Source organism: Anopheles bellator, chromosome 2, assembly GCF_943735745.2.
Source record: "Anopheles bellator chromosome 2, idAnoBellAS_SP24_06.2, whole genome shotgun sequence".
Classification (NCBI taxonomy): domain Eukaryota; kingdom Metazoa; phylum Arthropoda; class Insecta; order Diptera; family Culicidae; genus Anopheles; species Anopheles bellator.
Genome location: NC_071286.1, coordinates 23,710,208 through 23,733,445, shown reverse-complemented (window position 1 = coordinate 23,733,445; position 23,238 = coordinate 23,710,208). Strand labels below are relative to the sequence as shown.

Genomic DNA, 23,238 nt, shown 5'->3' with positions numbered 1-23,238 from the left:
TGAGTGCCCGTCACATCAGCTGTTGTTTGTCATTTTCATTTGTAAAAAGTCCTTATGGCGCAATTCACTGAACCCTTGCTTTATTTTCATCAACTTAAATAGTAGCGTTTCTGTTTAATCTTAGTATAACCTTTAGTATAACCTTAGTATAACCTTAGTTTTGATTTCACTGTGATTCATTCACTTTGTTCAATCCTGTGCTTCAGTTGAATATTGTTTGTTTCAGTTGTTTTTTCGCGCCACGCAATGCCGGTGTGTCTTATCAACGGGATTTCGGTGGAGTTCCCATTCGAACCGTATCAAGTGCAGAAGAACTACATGGAAAAAGTAATCAACTGTCTACAGAATGGTACCAACGGTGTGCTGGAGTCACCAACCGGCACCGGCAAAACGCTCAGCTTGTTGTGCTCCTCGCTGGCATGGTTACTACAAACGAGATCAAATGTAGGTTGCAAACATCTCGTCGGCTGATCGTGTTACTGATGGAATTTCGTTTCAGCTCCCTTCATTCGATAAGCTGGAGCCTCAAGTGGGGATCAATCCATCACGCAAAAACTCCAATATGTCGACAGTTCCTAATCAAGCGTCCCACTTCGGTGAGCCTGAAGGAAAGAATGTGATGAAAATAATCTACGCGTCCCGGACCCATTCGCAACTGTCCCAGGCAATGCAGGAGCTGAAAAACACCAGCTACAGCACAGTTCGGGCCATCATTTTAGGGTCGCGTGTGCAGCTTTGCATTCACCCGGATGTTTCGAAATCTGAGGGCAACGCAATGACTACAAATCTTTGCAAGGCCAAGGTGAATTCGCGCAGTTGTTCCTTCTACCGGCGTGTCGAACAGGTCAAGGATAGTGGCGAAATCGTGAAAACGCCGATACTGGACATCGAGGATCTGATCACGGTCGGTACGAAAACAAAGTCGTGTCCGTTTTATCTCTCGAAGGAGCTTGTCGATCGGGCGGACATTATCTTCATGCCGTACAACTATCTGCTCGATGCCAAGGCGCGTAAAGCGAACAACCTTAACTTGCAAAACACAATCATCATCCTGGACGAGGCACACAATGTGGAGAAAATGTGCGAAGAGTCCGGTTCGTCGCAGATCAGTTCAACCGATATTGCGCTCGCAATTACGGACATCACGTACGTCATGGAAGCTATGAGCGATTCCGGCGGTCTGCCGGGTATGGATGCGGAGGACGAAAAGAAGGATTTCACTTTGGAGGACTTAGTGCTTCTGAAAGAAATGATTATAAGCTTGGAGAAGGAGATCGATGCGATTCCAATCGAGTTTAGCAAGGGCACTAGCTTCGCTGGGACGTACGTGTTCGATCTGCTAGAAAAAGCCAACGTACGTATTCCCGCGCCAAACGTGCCACTCTCTCTGTTAAATTTCCATTTTTTGTTGCAGATAAACTTTGCCAACAAGAGCGTGATCCTGCAGGTAACGAATGCCCTCATCTCCTATCTTGCCACCGTATCGGAGAAGAACCATTTTTCGCGACGCGGTGCTGGTTTGCAGAACTTGGCAGATTTTCTGGAGATAATTTTTTCGGACAGTAATCCCAACTACCGTGACGCGGTGGAGCGATGTTTCAAGGTGCACATCAGTCCCGAGGACTCAAAACCCGTGAAAGGCAACGCGAAACGAGCGGACGGGTGGACCTCGAAGAAACAAAGTGACACCGCAGCGAAGAACAATGCGAAAATCGTTTACTTCTGGTGCTTCAATCCCGGTTTCGGTATGCGGCAACTAACCTGCAGAAACATTCGTAGCATAATTCTTACCAGTGGCACACTGGCACCACTGCGGCCGCTCATCAATGAGCTTAACATTCCTGTCGGCGTGTCGCTCGAAAATCCGCACATTATCGATCGCAATCAAGTGCTGGTAAAAGTCGTTAGCCAGGGTCCTGATAAGGTAATGCTCAACTCGAGCTACAACAATCGGAACAACCCGGACTACATCCTATCGCTTGGTCGTACCGTGCTTGCGTGCTGCCCCGTTATCCCGAACGGATTGCTCGTGTTCTTTCCCTCGTACACGCTGCTAAACAAGTGCGTCGAGGAGTGGCAGAAGAGTGGCATTTGGGCACAAATAAACCGAAGGAAACCGATTTTTATCGAGCCACGCGGCAAAGATTCGTTTAACAGCACGATGAACGAATATTACGCCAAGATCAATGACCCGGAAACGAAGGGTGCCATTTTTATGGCCGTCTGCCGAGGAAAGGTTTCGGAAGGGTTAGACTTTTCCGACAATAACGGACGCGCGGTAATGATCACCGGGCTGCCTTTTCCGCCACTGATGGATGCGCGTGTCGTGCTGAAAAAGCAATATTTAAACGTGAACCGCACGCGGGAAAATGAAATGATTACCGGGGACGAGTGGTACTCGTTGGAGGCGGCCCGGGCCGTTAATCAAGCGATTGGACGGGTGATACGTCACCGGCACGATTTCGGTGCGATTTTGCTATGCGATTCACGATTCCAAAACTCCTACCAGCAGATGCAGTTGTCGTCGTGGATCCGTGGCCATCTGAATGCTGCTACCAGCGGTGGAGGTTTCGGTGTTGTGATCGGCGAGCTGGCTCGCTTCTTCCGCGCTGCGACCATCTCACCGGCTGTCAGACAGAAAAGGGAAATTTGTTGCAAACAAAAACCCGAAAGTAATCAACCAGACGAAGGATCCACGAGCATTCAACGGACTCAAAGTGTAACCCCTTCGGTTGATACCAACGCTACAACCGGTCAGCTACAAGAGCTTTCGCAAAATTTATTCAACATAGCAGAGTATCTGGAACGTCCCAACGCGACGCAGTCTGTCAACGGTGACCAAAAGATTATTTCGCACCTTGACGCTCACACACACTCTGTGAACTTTGGCGACGCGCTTTCGTACGACAGCCAACCGCGGGGCGGTCCAGCTGGAAGCACGTACAAGCGAGATCGCGAGACCCCCAACGAAGGAGCCTCTAATTCGAGGACGAAAAAACCCAAAATGGTCCTTGTACCTTCGCGTGGCATTAAATATGAAGCAACTGAGCCAGAGGAAGCTCACAGTGAGGTATCTGCTTCCGGTGAACCATCAACATCAACGCAAGTGGCACCAGAAGATCGGACGGAGTTTTTGAAAACCGTTAAAAGCTCCATAAACACAGAACATTATAAACTCTTTTTGAAAGCGATCGTACTGTACAGTAAGGACAGTGACTTCACATCCTTCTACGCCAAGCTCAACGACTGCTTCCAGATGTCCCACGTACACTATCTACTGAAAGGTAAGTTTAAGTACTCTGCAATCTACATTGTCTAAATCGGACAAAACTTCCGTATTTCCCACAATCCGTACCCATTTTCTTGTTTTGCAGCGATGCGACGGTTTGTCAAAGCAGAACATAAACCACTATTCGATGCAAAATTCGCTCAATCGACAATGGGAGACAATTTGAGCACTACTGGTGGCACATGATTATAAATAAGATCTGAAAATACTATACGATGAAATTAGAAAATATGTAGAACCTTTGAGCATCCGACGGTATAGCGTTCTATCGATAAGTACTTACCATGTTAGTTCTTTCATTTTTTCATAATAAATACAAATAAAACCGAACTTGTTTCTTCTCGGCGAGCCGATTAAAAATTATACCAATAGTGTCAGTGCTTTCATTATAAGGTTTCAGAAAACATGCTTTTCCTTAAAGTGTCAGCTTACAATGCACACACAAGAACTGGTTCATTCTATCCGCTTCCTGCTCCAGTTCGCTGACAACTCCGCGATAGTAGTGAAGTCCTAATCCTACAACACAGACCTTTCAGCGCATCTCTCTCTCGCTCTCGCTCTCTCTCTCTCACGTACACACTCTTTCTTTGCTACGCTCCACACTCTCTATGTCTTTGTGAAATTGGTTCTCAAAAGGATGGCCTTATCATAGAGGATGATCAAAGGATCTTAAAGGATGATTTAGTTTACTCGCAGACGCAATAGAAAAACATGTTGAAAGTCCCCTATCTGCCTTCTATTCAAGCGCGGATTGAGATGGCCTACGCACTCGTTCTTTTATAAAATGGACCCCTGCGGTAGCGTTCACCTAGGAATCAGTGATCGTGAGCTTAATTGTATGTGAGTAGGTATGCTGCTTCTAATCCTAATGTAATTACCCACTACTGCTGTGAGTGTCCCGGTTTGCTCTGTGGCTGCTCTATAACATTGATCAGGGTGTAAATCTAACGAATGGAGAAGCTTGAAATGTACCCATCCAGGAATGCCCTTCGAATCATGCCATACCGCCGTATGGCGGCTTATGGGTTGGTCTACTTTAGGGTGTAAAAGTTTGCAGCAAACACAAGAAACCTCCTTCTTCCATTGCAGTGCCACACTAACAGTACACTCAACATGACTGATAATTTTTGATCGCAATGAGACACCAGTGGGCGCAGTGGGTTAGAATACGCATAGCAAATAGAACCTTACACTAGCACCCTCTTGCACTGCGTTGCACTTTGTGGCAATATTTAACCTGGCATTACTTCACGAAGAAAACGTCATTAAAGGATCTCGTCCCTTTGTATCTTAAGCTATGTCTTGCTTTCGCTTTTCTCCTTACAATTAGCATCGCCTTACGGTGGTTCGCACTCCATTCAGCGAAACAATAGGGATACGTACTGCTCTGTCATCTCCTCCAACGATTCGAACGCCGTGCTCTGATCTCTCGCGAGTCCTAACCCGATCGTGAATCCATCAATGCTCTCTTGTCATCTTCGTTAGTCACACTAATCCACCTCATCGTCCTCGGCGTTGCCGATTAGCTCACCGCCGTTGTAGCACTCGTTAGGAGTTGTTGCCGCGCTGGGAAGCTCGTCTGTGACGTCGCAGGTGTCGGTCAACAAGTGCGCTTCGGTGGCTGATGCTTCCAGCGCCGGTTAGCTGGAGTTATTGCCGCCGGTCGCTATTTCCGTGCACTTGTTGGCCGCCAGTTGCTGCAGAAGGCTAATACTGTTCTCGTGAGTCGTCTTCAAAACGGCTCCCTTGCCTCGCCCATCGCCAACTTCTTCAGTATCCTCATCATCTTCTAACAGAGCCGTTTTGCTGCTGGTCACTACCTTGGGTGAATGTTGCTGCAGATTGTACTCGTTGTTAAGTGCAGCCTGTATCGGTTGGAAGGTGTTTTCTTCGCCCGAAGCCGTTACCCGCCCGCCGACTCCACCGGTCAAGTGATCCGGCGACGAGGAGGTCGACGATGTAGACCGTTGAACGTTCTGTAGTGCCGCTCGCAGCGAGTTTTCTAGCAGTGAATCAATGTTGGCGCGAGTCTGCGGCACGAACGTGGTCCACTCGTTGGTGCCCGGATCCAGATATTCCACCGTGCTGAGGAACGTTTTGCCCGAAAACCCGCCGATCGCATACAGTCGATTCTGGACGACGGCGACCGACACGTTCGAGCGGGGCGATGTGAGATTTGGGCCGGCAATCCAGCATTTGCTCTCTTCATCGTAGCACTCTGTGGAGTTGAGCGAATGCGTTCCATCGCTACCGCCGACGGCGTACAATTTGCCGTTAAACTCTGCCAATCCACACCCACGTCTGAGTTACGATTGAAAAAATAAGGTTAATTTACCGGGACAACTCGGGAAACAAATGATTAGTTACCTCGCTGTTAATAGTGACGCCGTATAGGTCCATTGATTCACTTCCGGGTCGTATACTTCCACCGAGCCGAGACAGTTCCAAGCGTCACTACCGCCAACGACCCACAGCCGACCGCCGAACGCTGTCACTCCCGCCTGATAGCGTCCCGTGTTCAGCATGGCAATCGACGTCCAACGGTTCTCCTCGGGCCGCAGCACATCGCACTGTTTGATGCCGCTTTGCCCATTCCAGCCACCGATGCAGTAGATCTGTCCCTGCAGTGCGCACACTCCCGCGTTGCTCCTGGCCAGAGGTAGTTTGCACATCTTTTTCCACTTCTTGTCCTGCTTCGAGAGACACTCGACCGAATCCAGCTCGGTGGTTCCATTGCAACCGCCAACAGCGTATACGGTTCCATCGATAACGGCGATCTGAACGCGTCCACGAGCTTCGCCCATGTTGTTCTGCTGCGTCCAACAGTTTGTCTCCGGACAGTAAACTTCGACCGATCGGAGGCATTCCGCACGGTCGTACCCGCCACAGACGAGCAGCTTTCCGCCGAACTCGGCCACACCAAGACCGCATTTCGGCCCGGACATGGTTGCCACCTCGCAGAACAGCTCCGGCTGCTGACCCTCATCTAAATCTTCGTCCCGGCTCACGCTTGTAGTCATGACATCCGGCGTGTTGATCGGGGATGGTGTCGTCGGTATGTTGAGACGCAATTGGATCGACAACCGTGTCAGATTACCGTTCAGCGTAACGAGTGCCACGTAGGAATGATCTATAAAGATGGCGGAAAGACTCATTGGATAAGAGGATCGCCACAGAGCGGGTGTTGAGCAGCACCCACCCGACAGCTTGCTGCATCCGATCAAGTTCCAGTCCATCTCGATCGTCGCCTGATCGTTGGTCTCCACCCGTTCGCCGATATCGCGGTTATAAAGTATCATTCTCGGACGGCCCGGTGTCTTGAGCGCTTTACGATGCTTCTTATTGCTGGGACACTTCAGCACCAACCGCTTGTAGTCCTGCACGAGGTCACTTTCCGACTCCTGGCCCGGCGGCAGATCGGCACAGTCCTGCAGCGTATTGTCCAGCGCCAGATACAGCATGTGGGAACGTTCCAGCAGTGAAGAGACCTGCGTAAAGTGGAATGAGTGTTAATAAGGAATGTTTGGAAAGGGGCTTGGCCCCGGACCGCGGACCGCGGTTGCTGCTTTCACAGTATAGCAAGCTTACCGAAACATCTTCCTCCTGGATCTGTCGCCGGATCCAGCCAATTACGAGCCGACCGAGCGACGACTCCGCTACGAGCGACATCTCTTGACGGGTCTGGTACAGTACCTCGATCAACACGCAAGGCAGCTGAAGGAAGCCTGCCGTCTCGGACACGAGATGAAAGTGTTTCGCAATGTAAGTGTCCACTTCCTGCACGAAGCGCCGGTTGCGCTCGATGCCGGGCAGTGAGCGCGTCTCGATACAGATTTCCGGCTCCAGTTCGCCCACCAGATGGCGGGCGCACTCCTTCACCACACTGTCGATCTTAAGCTGCCAGGCAGCGAGATAGACATCGCGGATCTATAGAGAAGATGGCCACGTAACAGTTCCGTGTCGTTTGTTTTTCGCGGGAGAATGTGTTTTGGCATTGGTCGAGATTGTGTGAGCTAGTCTGTGATTCTGAGAGTTACGGAAGTTACTCGTTCGGCAGCCGAGTTAAACAAAACTGCCCTCAGTGCGGCATTATTTTCACATTCACGTTTTCTGGCTAGAGTTTGTTCTCCAACAACCTGGCGCTCCGGAGGCCTCTAGGTGTCTGGTGTCCTGAAGGAGGACGCTCGCTCGCTCGTTCCAGTTGGCTGTTGTTGTTGCAGCGTTAACGTTGGTCAGCACTCAACAACATCAGCACTCAACGTCTCCCAAACGCCCCCTCTGGCTGGCCACAAAGTGCCAATTGCAAATGGGTATGCTCTCTAATGCTCGGATTTGCGCCTTCCTCGAGCATTCGGTACGATCGGTTCATGCGCGCACGAGACGCAACCTATGGGGCTGTCTTAAATGCGGTTCGTGCGCATTTTACCACTCACCATCTCATCTGGCACTTCCAGTGAACCGGTGTAGGCGTACTCGACCAGAAACTTCAGGCCGTGCTTCGTGACGAGCCCGTTCAGCCGGTAGCACGGCAGCTTGCCATCGCTGGCCGCCGCAGCACCGTTCAGGGTGCCCTGTGAACGCAAGGAACAAAATGCGGAGTGATTAGAGCTGTTTACTCCTCCACCCTCGCACGATGGTTGGTTGGTTCCGTTGGTCTCGGCTCAGCACTTACTGCATCCGTGCTGAACAGTTCCATCAGGTGCGGCGAAATACAGGCCAGCACGTTTCGATGAGCGTGAATCTCCGTGTTGTCGACCTGAAAGGATAGAGCGCATTTGCAATTAAGCTCATTGAGCCACAGGGAACCCCCAGGTACCAGGCCGTTCCGGTCACCACTCACCAACAGGATGACGTCGCAGAAAAGACGATTCTTCCGCATCGTGCTAAGACTTTGCAGGAAGTTGGACTTCATGGTATCGTCCGTAAACTTCAGGTAACCGCAACTCTCCATGGCATCATCTGCGAAAGGGAGAAAACGGCACAAAATATAAATTGTGTTCAATTCATTACATAATATCATTTACGTTTGCCAATTGTTATCTGAACCTTGCGTTTATTTATCACGTCTGAAGAATTCTTTATCGAGAACGGGAATGAGGTGGAAAAAAAACCGTGACTCATCTTCCGATGGGCCGCTAGACCACTCTAATCGGCTTCCAGTGCGGGCTCTCAAGCCAACGCGGTTTACACATTGATTGCGAAGTTTCAGAGTGATTTATTTCAGCTCCGTGCCTTATCTACGGCACGATAACGATGCAGATACATTTGCATTTGAAAAAATGCGCTGAAAAATGGCGTGCCATGAGTAACGTGGGCGCGCTGTGAGGTCTCCTGTTGATCATGTGTTGTTTTGGGGTAAAACAGACGTAAAATGTATATTTATGAGACTGTTTATTGCCATACTCGACCCTAAAAAGCACAACTGCACCAAGCTACACAGCACGTGGTCAGTGGCTGGTCTAAGGTGATGATCATTCCAGACCCAGCGTTTTCTCCGCAGTGCTGCTACGCACGTGAATGGCCGCGTGTGCAGTTCACAATCCCTTACATGAAGTCTTACAAGTCTTACAAGTCTTACACCTAGTCTCACCTCGTCTTGGATCGTCTTGGAACTACGATCGGTGTTGAAACTAACAAAATAAAGCATCTTCCAGAAGCAAACAACAATCCAAACCAGAGTTGCTTCGTAAAATGCACTACGCAATAGCGTATTCTTCGTTGCGTTTCGCCTGATCGACAGTTGACCTCGAAAATTTCTGATTTTTACGAGTTTGGTGGCCTCTACTTTGGTTACCACATTATGCTTCCCTTTTCCGCTCCACAAGCGCGAGGAAGGAAGGCAAACCATAACGTTAACGGGAAGGAAAAAAACACTCAGCGCCATGTTTACTTCCACAAAACAACAGCCCAGGGCCGGACGGCGGTTAAAACAACCAACTCGACTCAAATCAAAACAAAACACGCCCCAGAGGGTTTCGCGGTAAAGATAAATGGGTTTGTGCGCCTCCCGCGGCCCGAAAAGTATCTGACCGTTCCCCGTGGCCAACGCACGTTCCCAACCCCCGGAGGCACGTGGACCGGCCCGAAAGTGCAATGCAATTTTTTAACTTCACCAACCGATTTAAGATTATTATTCTAAAGCTGACATTTGCACGATGCAATTGACGTGCCGTTTTGGCGTTCATTGCCTTTTTTGCCTCAGAAGGGCCCGAGCAGGGGGACAGGTGCCAGCTTGTAGGACCGACAACCGAGCGGGAAAGTGTTTTTTCGGTGTCCTAAAACAAACCGATTAGATAACATGTACCAACCCCGGGCGAAATAGATAGCAAGGGGCGCAGATAGGGCAGTGAGGTCCCTTCGGTACTGCCCAACCCGTCACGGGATCTTATCGATTAAACAACTCGCTCGAGCTAGGGAGCACAAAATTCACCAAATGGTTCGATCGTGCGATTTGTTAGCGCAATTCCCCCGTATGGATTGTTTTTTACTTCTTCGCTTTTTGTTACCCTTTTCGAAGGACTTTAAACTAAAAGTTTTGCCAACGAACGAACGGAACGAATGATGGATTCTTAGGGCTACTTAATGGAACTTTTACGACGACCGGCTGTTTGGCGGGGGTGGCTTTTGCGTGATCGACAATCATAATGCACGAACGCTGGAATTATTCCTCCTCAAACTGTGCACCATCGGACTCGATTTATGTTCCCAATTAAGCAACATTTTGGACATTTTAAAGTATACAAGAACTTTTTCTACATCGCCAAAGACGACCAGACAAGTGCTAGCAACGAACTAGAACTCGGATGTCGGTTGTGTTTGCTTATATTTATGCGCTGGCGTCGTCCTTGAGCAGTTCGATTGAAACATGATGACCTCACCGTACCTCGCCCGACTTTTCACGGGAAGCGGCTTGATTGGTACTTTCCCAAACTGCGACGCGTCGTGATTAGATGCCGCGCCGTATCACCCAAATGCTGACCAATCTTGATACCGAATTGGACCAAAAAGTGTGGTACAGTCATGTGGTAATCAATTAAACAACAAGTCCCCAATTGACCAATCACGCACCGACAAACGAAGCACAACTCATTCAGCACTCGGATCTGGCACCGGGGATCTGGTGTTCACATTTCTTCCGCAAGCCTCTTATCAAGAGCTCAACAAGGGTGGCCCACCCTCGAGATGATGAGGCGTGAGGTGACGAAAGCGTCACGCGGAAGTCACGTTCCTGTGACGCCGTGGCGGCTACCGGCTAGCCGGAGAGCAATACAGTTGACACAGATAGTGTTGGAGTGCCGGTGGTAAAATCATAAATCGTACTCATAAAGTGTAGACATTGATGACGCGGATCCAAGGACCATTTTGGATACATGTGTTTGTGCCTGGCGCCGATCAGATAACTATATCCGTCGTAGAAGAAAAAGTGAAATATGGACGATTGCGCAACTCAATTAAAATGTGAAGCGGTTTAAGCACTTCCGCGGTGCTACAGTGAAACGTGGGCACCGCCCAATGGGACACATTTTCTTTCCGATGTCATCCAAATGTGCAATCTCACCGAAGCTATAATTATCCCACCGTTAGACTACCGTCCTGTTCGGCCTACCGCACAAATCATTAGTCATGCCCGTACGCACTTGCGTTCTACACGGCTCAGAACATAACGCCTTGAGCGTGTGGGTTGGTTCAGAAGATGCACTTGCACCGCCGCAGCAGACGACAGCATCGTACAGCATCGTCGTGATCTGCCTTCGGTCGTTGAACTCACGAGTGGACTTTTTTTCGAAAGCTGCCCCAAATTCGCCAAAAACGTGTTACGAAAACGATTTTTTGCCAGCCCACGAACGGGTACCACAAAATTTTTGGGGCCATTCACTGTGTTTCTTCTTTTGGCAACCGCGCATTCTGGTGTAACATTTTATGTTTCTTCTTCTTTACTGCGTGTTTTTTTTTTCTATTGCATTCCAACAATCGCTTGACAGGGTGCAGACGTCCCGCGCCAAAAACAGTGTCCCATTCGGCAGACCGTCAATCTGACCGATTGGAACGATGCCAAACCTGCCGCCGGACTTACCGGCAGTCTGTGGCCACACGCTAGAAAGAAATGACGGATGGGAACACGATTTCAGTGACAATTCAAAATGAAAAATTTCAAAATCATCACCCCGGCACGTCCAACCGACGGTAACGATTTACTGCTACGTTTAGTGGGCACTCAATCGGGGGTTCTATCAAACGACGGATGATAGCTGCCGCGTGTCGCACGAGAAAAAGAACAGCCTGTCACAGGGGGGTCACAATTTTTCCGTGTGTTTTCCGAACGCGTCACGGGAAAGACTCGGTATCGAAGACTAACGAAACCTTCCATTTCGATACATCATTGGCCACTGTGTCTCTATTTAGCAGTCCAAAAACCCGCAAAAGAACAGTTCAAGGCACGTAATAAATCACGTGGCCGAGCATGTTTATTCGATGTTTCCCATTCAGTTTAACACCTTCCTTGTGTGTGTTCGTTTCGTTTTTTCCGTTTTTTACCACTGTAAATTCCGGCCATTCGCTCCGCGCCGATCGATGAGTAATTTTATATTTCCAGTATTGTAAACAAACGCGGGGCTGATTGTTTAATTGGCAAGACCAACGGCAAGAACCGCCAAGATATACTGCAACCCGTGCAATGATCCGCTGACGCACGTGTTGCGCCGTACGTTCGGAGCGGAGCTTTTGGCGCAAATTTTCCCCAGCCTCTGCGTATAACGGGGCCACGTGGGCCGCTTAATTGAATTATTGGTCCCTTTTTTCCGGCGAAACCAGTCGTGAAAATTGCTCCCTAATTGGGCCTTTGGCGGAAAGTTACAACTGATAATGTCGCGATTGCGCCACTGAGGCACTGCGCTATCTAACCTTGCCATCAGAACAGCACTCGGTGTTTGGTGCGCTGCAGCTGGAACTGGTTGATTCCGGGGTCGAGGGGACTAGACCGGTGCACCCATAATTACCCCAACACTTACTCCCTTGTTATAAGGTGTCTCCACTGATAATGGTGCACCTGCAACAGCTTCCATCGCAACACCGGCTGATCCAATAAGGAAAAGACTAGTTGCGAGTGTGTTGTTTCTACTTAAAACTTTCGCTTGTCGTGGAACTAGCAATTGAGAACAAACAATTGTCACTTTGTGCACATTCCGGAAATGCCCCCGACGACAACACGTGCCATCGCACACGCTGGCACGCACGACGATCGCCATCAGAGTTTGTTTATTGAAAGAATGTTGGGCGGTGATTTTTCCTCTTCAACCACCATGTAACCATAATAATTTACAGTGACTTTATTGACTCTGGAAACCCGTTCTTGATCGCCCAACGTTTCCGCAAGCTGGAGCAGACGAAACTGTCGGTTCACCAAAAATAATGATGACCTACAGACATTCCTTCACAACAAGACGCGTGGGTACAAAACAACCCGATAATGGCGCGCTAATGGAGAGCGAAACGGAAAACATATCTACTTTAGCGTTTCTGGGGAGCGCGTGTTTATAGACCTTCTCCACAATCAGTGCCGGCCTCGAACAAGAGCGTGGTCGCGGCGACTTCTGGTTTCGGTTAGAACCCGCCTTGAGTCGTTGCGCTCGCCGTCCTCCATCGAGAGTGTTTACAAACAAACATCTTGCGATCGCAGAAGATCCAGCTCTCCAGCTGCTGGGAGCTACGAAAAATTTACCAATTAAACGAAAACTGCACGGATTTCCAATTTTCGTGCCCCTCTCGTGTTTCATTTTGGGCCACCACCAATCTCGCGCCAAATTACTGTTCCCCGTGCGGACTGCCTCTGGCCAAGTGGACGCCGTTTTTGACGTCAATAGATAATCTACGGCTGGCCGAACCGTGTTCGTGTGGAAAGCGTATGCATGCACCGCATTTTTCCGTAATGCAATTAAGGCAAATTGTTGTGTGCCCTTCGAGCGGTGACGCTACCGCGACACTACCGATTCGCTGAAGGTTATTGCAAAGAAAATGATCGTAGTGGGCTAATTAGAAGTAGTAAATTATTAAAGTTAAAAAATTCGCAATTCGCAGTGCGAATCGTAGGGAGATCCAACGTTCACATTTACTCACCACTGTCGTACGAAACTCGGATGATATTTTTTCGTGTCATTTTGCTTCACACGCAAAAAAACTAGCAGAAAATGTTAATCTCACTGCACGCACCTTCGCAGTAAGCGGTATTGTCACTTACGACTGGCCCTTCTTCGACAAACTTAGTAGCCGTTTTAATTTTTGTTTTTGACGAAACGACACCGACGGACGGAAGATGGAAGCTAATTAAATTGCATAATATCACACGGTGGCGGCCGACGACGACGCGCTTCGTTTCGCTATCACAGATCATCAACGGTTTCTCAGCGACTTGCGTCGATCAGGACGCGGCCTAAGGCGCTCCCCAACAAAACAGTGTACTTCAACCGTGAAGACACCTTCACCACAACCGGAACCGGATTGCGGTTGTTTTTCACCAACGGGCCAAGATCCATTCCTGGAGGCACACGGTTCGATGGGGAGACACCGTCCTAAGTCCGTTCTCTGTTGTCTATCTCTGAACTGCTGCACGATCAGAAGCCGACTGACAGGCGGGCGCACTGTCGAACCTACTTTTGGCGTTCACCTTGGACACAACAGTCACAGCCATAATCCCGCACGTTGCTAAGGGCAACCGCAACGCAAGGATGTCGAACGTCACAAGAGCCGTGCTGCCTCTAATGCCACACAGCGGCCATACGCCGATTCGGACAGCAGATCGAGCCGCTTTGAACGATTGTTTTGGTTCACCCGTGGTGACACGGCAGACTTCCGCCGGCACAACGGACACCTTGTACTGCTGCCTATTTTCGGTCTGTTTCAAACGTAGAATGAGTGCGCCCAACCGAAACTCGGCGGATGCCGCTTCCGGAAGATTCGTTCGCGTAACGCCGCTGCCGCACCAGTCTTCCGCTTGGAGCGGCGTGGAGCTTGAGCAGAAAAGTAGGCCACACAGCCAGCTACTGCTGTTCTGTTCGGAGGCCACCTATCGACTGACACACCGGCTTTCGAGCATTCGCGATTCCCGGCGCTCCTTGAGGAAGTGTATCGGAGAACCGCCGGTAATTTGCTGGCCCTCCGGGTGGGGGCAGTAAAGCTGTGTCGGTTGTCCCGTCTGTCGGTTACTGTATTGTTGTTACTACGACTTGCACCACACACACTGGGTCAATGGTAGTGAGAGCTTAGAGATGGTTGTGGTTATCAACGAACCAACACACAGACACAGGGGCTTAAGTGCCTATTGGCATTCGGTTGATTGGAAGCACGTCATCTATTGATTCTTTCACTTCGACGTCGGTGGCAGTGAACGATGCTATCTACCACTACACACCACCCGACGGTACTGCCAGCCACTGCACTCGGTTCTGGATTCCGTGCGCACTGGTGCGAGGTCAAGTACACGCGAACCGGGCCGCCCGTCATCTCTCGTGCCGTACCACGGCAACTGTGGCGCTCCTTTCCCCGGAAGTGGAGCTCCTGCCAGAGGTCAAGAAGTTTGACAAGTCTTACGGTAGTGCCGCTCCTAAGTTCTTTAATTGCTTCCATCATGCCATGCCTTTAGCCGCGAGATGCACTTAATCAATTTTCTCGCCTAGTGAAAGGAGCGTGTCCTTGTCAGTCCCTACAGCTGCCAAACGCTGCCGTAGGGCCACCACAGAGGCTAGCATGGTGGCCTCTGGGTCCATTTAGCTTTCAAAGTAGCAATTCTCGAGTGACAGAGGTACAATTATCTTCCTTTTACTTTCCTTTGGGAGGAAGTCGTCCATTTTTTTTTTGTGAGATAATTGCTGAGCTGACGGATTTCTATGTCGCTCTGTATCCGTCACTTTTTGGATAAAATATGGCTATAATTTCAATGGATATAACTTTAGCTCATTTGCTTAAAGTGGTCTTTAAAGCATTCACACCGCCACAGTACGTAACTTTTCAACCTTCAGGTACACGATTCCTCAAGGACGTTACGTATACTCTTCCTGAACGAGGCAAATTCTGCGCCATTGTGCTTAACTTAATTAAGAAACTGCACGTGCTGTGCATTCTTGGTGTTCTTTCCGTCTTTATAATCTTTATTGTACAGGCCATGATTTGCGGGAGCCTGGTGGCCGTAGTTTTACGTAACGCTACGCAAAGGAATTTTGCTATCCTACATTGAACGGATTCAATGCCTGGTGGTGAACCTGTTTCGCTAAAATCTAGTTGATTCTCGTTTCTTTTTTCTGAAATTCATGATTTTTTTTAGATGCTTTTCGCATGTCTCGCCTCCCAGCGTTTCACGTACCATCGGCAAAACTTCAACGGACACGCAAAATAATGTAGTTTCCATTAGCAAACCTATGCTAGATCGAGCGTTACTGAGCGTGACATAAAGGTGGACACAAAATTAATCATACCATGCCCCGAATTCGATGCCGCCCGGTAAGTCCACCGTTAAACCGGGTGGATATTAGCAACAAGTGATAATTTTATTCGTGTGTTGAAAGGAAAAGACCAAGAACGGGGGCTTACAGATAAGAAGATTAACACTGCTTAGCGAATTCAGCGAACTGCTAACAGTCGCTTTGCGGTGTGAAAATAAAAATAAAATTAACAATATATTCGTAAAATCAAATGGACCTTTTCTTGAAAAAACCTTGGTGGTTCTTTAACAAAAAAAAGCACAATTGTGCTGTCGGACGGAGCAAATGTCGATCAAACCTTGTGACGCGAAGCGACCACGTGGTTCTGGTTTTTCGCCGCCGCACATTCACGCGCGTTCCAAGAAACTTGCCAAAGGGGCTTAAGTGACGCTACACACCCTTTGCGCATTAACAGCACTTCCTGCTATCTGTCGTCACCCGATACGCTACCCGAGCGGCGGACCCCGAGCGTGGATCCCACTGTTGCGTATGTGTCACTGGGTGACATGTTTACACCCTTCCACATGACGCAAATCACGCGCAAAACGCTCAACGGGAACAACGGAGCGGCTATCTAGAACGATCAACCAAGTCTTGCTTCTCAGGGCTCTAACATGGCGTGCGGTGAGAACAAAGATACGCAACTCACTAGACCATCATGAAGCAGGGAAAGAGTCGTCCGAATTATTGTAAGGCACTGTCTAGAGACGCTAGTGCACGTGTTCCCGACCAACAGCAATGGCCGCGCAATCAATGGGTCCCCAAGGACGCTACAATATGCTGTTCCGAAAAGGATAACGAACACGCCCCCAGCATTCGTGAGGCTCTGGGTCGCCTGATCTGTAAGTGTTATTTTACGGAAATGGCTAGATTGGTTGATCAAAGCGGAGCGTTGAGTGTAGAATTAGGTCAACGTAATGGACCATGATTAGTGGCAAATAGAGAGTTCACACAAAATGGCAAAAGGCTTGAGTAACGTGTATAGAAACGGAACTGTTGATTACAAATGGGAAACATCATCATTTGATGATGCCCGAAATGTCAAATGTGACTTGAGGTCTGCGAAACCGACACCGTGTGCCATCTATTTTTACCAGTTCAAACTAGCCATCTTATGTTTGACCCACAAACTATTCATAGCATTCCTTGCGATGCTTTGCTACGAACTCAGCTGTTAGACCCAGATAGTATTTTACCTAAAGCATACAAGCTTTCTAAATAAACAGAATATCACAAAACGAAGCTAGCTTCGGAAGAGATTTGGGTTTTAAATCGTTGACCGTAGATTAAGCAAAATTGCTATAGCCAGTCGGCGGCCCGATATCGGCTAAACCACGCCAGTTCATCTCTTGGAGTGGTCCTGTCGCCAGTCTGTTACAACCGAATCCGTCATCATCTCAAACGTTCTGGCTCGACGGGCTCGCAAATGGAACAAGAAAGGCCCATTTGGCAGGCATTTTCTACTACTTTTCGTGCATCACGTGAGCCAGTGTGTTCTGCGAGTGTTAAAAACTGTGGCAGACGATGACAATAGGTAAGCAAATTTTTGACCACGGATACAAGACTGGTGATCAGTCAGCGAGCGGATCAGGGAGCACATTGTTGAAATACGGCCCCTTTTTTTGTGTGTCTTCTTCCCCGCCAACTTATCTCGCTTTCTTTCTTCCTCAAGTATGTTTCCGGACCCCAATGCCAACGCATTGTGGGTGATGGATGGGTGTGGCACAATTGTTGAAATCCTCCGCCGGCGGATGTTCGTTCATCTTAGCAACTAATCTCAGCCGTCTTTCTTTTTTTTGCGATGGGTCGACAGAAAGAAATCCGTATTTTTAGTCGGTCGATGTTTCAAGTTATAAGGTATGTTGTCCCCAGCCGGGCACCAGATTGAAGCAGATAAATGATTACATTCATTGAGGGCGGTCGGCAACAATTCAAGGCTTGACCCCTGCGCTCAAGGTTAACCTGAACGGGCTCGGAAGGACAGAGAAGCGCTATCATCGGGATGATGTAGTTGGCTAGCGGATGCCACACTTTACGTGATCGTCGTCCAAGAGAAGATGGCAGAGAGTAGGTAGGTTTGCGCTTTTATAACCCTTCACATGACGGTGGCAATATTAACCGCACGCGATCAATCATAAAATGGTCCGTTAAATACATTTGTTAAACGCACGTAGGTGAATTGCAAACATAAACCACCACACTCAACGAACCGTAAACGTCCATCAATCGGATCTTGTGCGGTGAAGCTTCCTACTTCAAAAGTATGAATTTTTGCAGCTGAGTTGTCTTCCTGTGTCAGCAGCAGTCAGCAACACATGTCGATGGGGTAGAAACGTGCCCCTAGTACAACCCAGCGCCAATGTGTACAACAAATAAACATTTCCAACTGGCCTGATTGATCGACCAGCGCTCCCTGGCGCCATTGCCGTAATTTTTGGGGCAACGGTTTTGTGCTGTCCCGCATTTGGTCGCCTTTTTGGGGCTCCTTCATGTGTCCGGAAAGCATGGTTGTCACTTTCCCAAGTCACCCAAGGTTAAAATACACGTTCAGTGAACGAAAAAGGGTCTTACGATGAGTGGTCAATCTACTAAAAATACTGCAAGCACGCCGTCGTACGACAGCTATTCTCGCGACTCGTCCGCCGTAACGCCAAACGCTTCGTCCAAAGATAGCTCTTATCTTGGACCAGTTACCCGCCAAAAACGGTTCACTCTCGGGGCGAGGGATCGAACAGCGCATAACAATGGCGGTGGTGTTCGCGCCTCGATCAGAGTTCGATCTGAAAGAGAGCGATTGAGAACAACAACAACCTTCCGTCGATCAACAATGGATGCTGCAAATAGAAAGTGCACGTGCGTTGTGAGTTGTTGTTCCGTTCGTTCCGAGCACGATCGATCGGTCGGTTTCCGGTTTGCTGCGCCATCGATGCAAAAACACCGGCCACTATTGCCAGCAGAGGACGTGCATAGAAAACTACTTCCCGCGAAACCCCTGTGGGTGGCGCTGATGAGGTACCGGCTAGCGCGTTACGACAAAACAGCCCCCTACGCCCCGATAGCGGGGATCGAGGGCACGAGGAAGCAGTTTAGTGACGCAAGAGCAGACGGTTGAAGGTTACGAAAGTAAAATCGTTGACACACCTCCAAACGCGTCACCAAAGGACGGCTCAACGTGGATACGCAAAGAACGCAGTGTTGGCGACTACGTCTGAAGGCGCACCATGCGGTTTAGAACAAAATTCACCACTAGACACTTCAAGGACTAGTACATTAACGCATGTTCGACACTTACCGCCAATGGAGCACTCGACCCGGGGACGCATTCTTCGGGGAATCGGCGAAATACCGTTGACCGAGGACGTTTTGGAGGAGTGATTCGCGACGTTCGATGCGTTCGGCGACCGTAGGGAGTAAGGATCGTATGTACCGGAAAGATGACCGCTGAAAGTGATTGAAGGTAAAGAGAAATAGTTTTAAAACATCCCGCTGAAAATGAGAAACTTTTTCGAACCATCTATTGAAATTCTTATAACTTATTTTTATTCTGCATTATACATGAAAACGAATGCATGAAAAATTGAAATATTTTTTTTGAAGTAAACGAAATTCATTAAAATTTAAATAAAACATTATTCACGTAACTACGGCCATGTAAAAATCTCCCCTCGGCCTATAGCGCTTTTGAATCACACCTACAGCAGAGCGATTACTTCCGGGACGAACCCGTATTTGGCTAACTAACTAGAGAGCAAAAGCAATAAGAAGCCCAACCGTGGACGGCCATGGTCACATGAGATCTCAGCTTCTTGTTTGCGACTACACACGCAACAAGCGAACGCCATTTCGAGAGTGGTTCAAATTTGTAAACCAAACCCAACGTGACAGCGATAAACGAAACAGTTTATTGACCAACCTAGGCGGTGCTAATTTTATCACTTCATCATCACTCTCCTCTGACCTGGAAATCAAATTGATAATATCACACGTCGGAAAATAAAATATTTGCCTCAATGGTGAACACAGTGGACCTTTTGGACGATCGTTGAGCCATCGTTCGACATCTTCAACGTTCGGAGCGTCAATGTCCGTTATGCTAACAGTACTAGAATCATCTTCAACGTTTAGAAAACTGTGGCCACCAGGTTGATTGATTCCCGTGACCCACAGCACCAATGAAACCCGATGACTAATAACCCTCCGTTGCGTCACCATATGCTTATTCGGACTGTGTGAGTTGTGCTTCTTTCTTTCTTTCAAGTTGCTGCTTTGCATGAACATTTCTTCCTTCACCAACCTCCATTTAATGAAACTGCCATGACTTCCTGTCGGCAGTGTCAACGTGTTCGTATAATCTAACAATTTCTGTGCCAATCGGAATCACTGTAGCTCGGCTAATTCCAGGTTGCAGTAGACCATGATGATGATGATGATGACCGCATGATGCCTGCAGCTGCAGCGAGTTGCTCTAGTTTGGCTCAGTAAAATAGGTCGTTCAAACAAACTGAAACAAGCAACAGTCCTGACGACGTCGCATTTGTGGCCTGCTTCCTTTTCATGGAATAAAAAGCTTCATGGCTATTACGACTAGCAAGACACGGCCAAGAAAGATTTTTTAAAAAAAGTTGAAACAATCTAATGGTTCACGGGAGGTAAAGAAGGACAAACATAACTGTTTTTTGTTGCTTGAAAAGAACCATTATGGTGCAACGTACAATGCTGTACCGCGAATCAATCGATCGTCACGCCCCTGTAATGTGGGGATTTATCAGAAGCTCAAAGTATTGATCCCGCCGCCGTTGTATAACGTTGTACATCCTGGCAAAAACGAAGCTCCATCCTACGTGTCTCTCTGCTGTGCTTTACATCTTTCTCTGTGTCCCAGGACAAGGAACGTCACGATGTGCGCTGAATCCCCATGCTTATGCTTGCCTTAAATCCATTTCCTGCGGATGCTCGATGCTGCTGGACGGTGTTTTGTTGGAGCAAAACAATCAATGATATACTATAATCTACATATAGCCATCGAGGGTGTGATCCAAATGGTTCGTCCACTGTACACAGCGATTCTTACATTCAAGTCACAGACACACTTTCTTTACAGCTTCACAGAAAGCCAAGATGCGCAGAATAGGACCGTTCTGAGTTTTATTGAATGGACTTTTACTGAACACCATTGGGCATACTGTTATAGCTCCACGACGCAAAATATTAGCCACCGTGCAGCCATGCGAAGGCTCGCTGGTTCCGTAAGAAAAGGGAGTGTGTCCAAGTGCCGTCTAGTGCCTTTTTCACACACTTTTCTTGGTCGCCGTTCATTCATTCGCGCTCACTATTTGTGCCACCAAAGTCACGTAGGCAACCAGGCGGCTCCACCAGCGAAAGGACTCGGGTCCTGTTACTGCACACACTATTACCACTAGCACCTGAAAACGCACAACGGGCAGCAGTCTGGCTTGCAAGTAATTTGACACAAATAGCCTGACGGGTGGTTTACTAAACGAGGAATTTTTCTAAACTCGACGCACGCCAGGCACACGTCACGAGAAGTGCACACGAGAGACAACCCGAAAATGAGTGCAAACCGTAGTGCTCGGGTGTCGAGTGTGAAGGAAAAACCCAGATTTTCTCTCCGGGGAAAATTTCGTGAGTAAAATGAAGCACGAACGAGCGATACTGTTACGGTGAACCGTGGCGAGAGAACTCTGCAACGCGACTGGTCGCTCGATACTGTGGGCTTCTTTCTTTTTGTCGAGCAACACATGCTTTTATTGCTCAAATGCACCCCGATACGAGCGAGAACAAGGGCCGATCATTGAGTTGAGCATCAAGAAACATCCCACCCAATGTGAATATAATGGGACGGGTTTGGACTATATGGTACTGTGGGTTATAGTGGATTTAAAAAATTACCAACAAAACGCCTTCGAGAGCATTTATCGTATGAAGCAATTCGGTTTTGGGTTTGGCTACTATTTTTGCACACGCCATAATTTAATAAATTAAAACCAACTATTTTTTTCCCTTATGTCAATTTGCTTACAGTACAAACTGTCGCGACAATTCTATAAAAAAATTGTAAAAAGTCGCTATATTGGTACACTGACAAGAATTATCTTTCCAATCAACAACCCCCACATCGAACAGGAAAATCGATCAGAAGCAAGGACAAACAATTACACTTTCATTGGGCCGAAAAAGAGATAAATAAACAGAGAGACAGTCGAGGCACGAAGAGCTAAAACGCGAGCAGAGCATTGTTTATTTTCCACCGTGAGCATCAGGATCACAGTTTCGCTTACGAAACATTCGGCTAGGCTTACGATTGGGACTATCGCTCTTTTGCAGCGGTTTGAAGAGAAATAAACTATTCTTTATGAATAGAATTGAACTAAAGACAACATCGGAAGAGAAAAGATGATTACCATTATTAGAGATCAATGAGATTATACTTTTGAGAGCAAAGTGAAGATAATTCCATCTCACGGACACAACACTGTCTCACTGTCTAGCGGTTCGATTTGGTCAGTCCACAAATTACTGCCACTAATCATCGATTACTTTGGCGCGCATAATTCGCATATTCTGTTTAACGTATCACCATACGTAACCATACGGCTTACGGAAGCAGGCTAAATAAATAATGGCAAAATATTATATGTTGAAGGTGTAGGACAAAGCTAAAAGTTCCAGAATACCAAATGCTATAAAATGGGTGCGAAAGATTGTCACGTCTTCGTATTAAGAATTATGGAAAACGAACGGAACAGCTGCTGGGTCTGATCCGCTACCGCAGAGGACAGATAAAAAGCACGAGAAACTCATCTTAGCACAAGATTTATGGTTTCGGAAGAAAGTTCGAAGGTGGATGTTTAGGCAAGCAGCATCCGTGAAAAACGATGTTCGATCGAATTCCACACGAAGACAAATCGAGTTGAAAGAGAGAGATAGAGAGAGATAGAGAGAGAAGAGAGAGAGAAGAGAGAGAGAGAGAAAGAGAAAGGGAGAAAAAAGAATGAAAGAAAGAGATGCCATTCGATGACATACTTCAAAGCCGGTTCCTGTTACATGCCTGTGTAAACCAGAAGATCAGAGGTTATGCAAAAAAGGATCGTAAGGGAGTTGAAACTGAACAAACAATAATTTCTAAAAAGAGGCTCAAAACTATGCATTTCTGCAACTAATGCTAACTCTGCTTAGACTTAAACTCTTTTAATTATCCTACAGAGAAATCATTTTCCGTTTCATGTTAGATGCGCTTTACGATGGAGTGAAAGCCGGTCGCTGTCGAAACTAGACTCGATCAGCTAAATCTGGAAGATACCTGACGAACACCTTTCACTCCGACGAAGATCATCTCAGCAGCCGTCCACCAGATCAGCTACGAAGGTAGCGCAATAAAAATGCCGGAGGTTTGATTTACGACAGAACAGTAGGTCGGAAATTATTGTATCGCATCCTTCATGAAATAAATATCAGTTC

The 23,238-nt window shown here is 48.0% G+C and overlaps 2 protein-coding genes across 4 annotated transcripts; one reads left to right on the top strand and one right to left on the bottom strand.

Moving 5' to 3' along the window:
* Nucleotides 1-216: 216 nt before the first annotated feature.
* On the top strand, nt 217-3,635 carry LOC131212264 (regulator of telomere elongation helicase 1 homolog). The gene is given in 4 exon segments (XM_058206058.1): nt 217-447; nt 449-1,354; nt 1,415-3,284; nt 3,375-3,635. Coding segments are annotated over 4 exon segments (3,078 nt in total). The 5' UTR covers nt 217-246; the 3' UTR covers nt 3,476-3,635.
* On the bottom strand, nt 3,621-21,435 carry LOC131212265 (influenza virus NS1A-binding protein homolog). Of its 3 annotated transcripts, none has more exons than XM_058206059.1 (9): nt 20,689-21,435; nt 19,052-19,200; nt 8,130-8,248; nt 7,962-8,045; nt 7,723-7,860; nt 6,878-7,216; nt 6,489-6,777; nt 5,657-6,419; nt 3,621-5,590 (listed from the first exon to the last, which is right to left on the bottom strand). In XM_058206059.1, exons 1-9 carry the CDS (start codon nt 20,697-20,699, stop codon nt 4,930-4,932), a joined length of 2,553 nt encoding a protein of 850 aa, XP_058062042.1. In that variant the 5' UTR covers nt 20,700-21,435; the 3' UTR covers nt 3,621-4,929. The 3 variants fall into 3 exon arrangements, with proteins under 3 accessions (XP_058062042.1, XP_058062044.1, XP_058062043.1); XM_058206061.1 differs by lacking the exon at nt 20,689-21,435 and adding an exon at nt 20,472-20,537; XM_058206060.1 differs by lacking the exons at nt 19,052-19,200; nt 20,689-21,435 and adding an exon at nt 13,403-14,337.
* Nucleotides 21,436-23,238: the final 1,803 nt, after the last annotated feature.

Excerpts from the sequence above, each read along its gene's own strand:
- LOC131212265 (XM_058206059.1), bottom strand. Across the intron at positions 7,217-7,722 it reads TGGAAGTGCCAGATGAGATG|ATCCGCGATGTCTATCTCGC; the intron begins GTGAGTGGTAAA and ends TCTTCTCTATAG. Across the intron at positions 6,778-6,877 it reads TCCAGGAGGAAGATGTTTCG|GTCTCTTCACTGCTGGAACG; the intron begins GTAAGCTTGCTA and ends CACTTTACGCAG.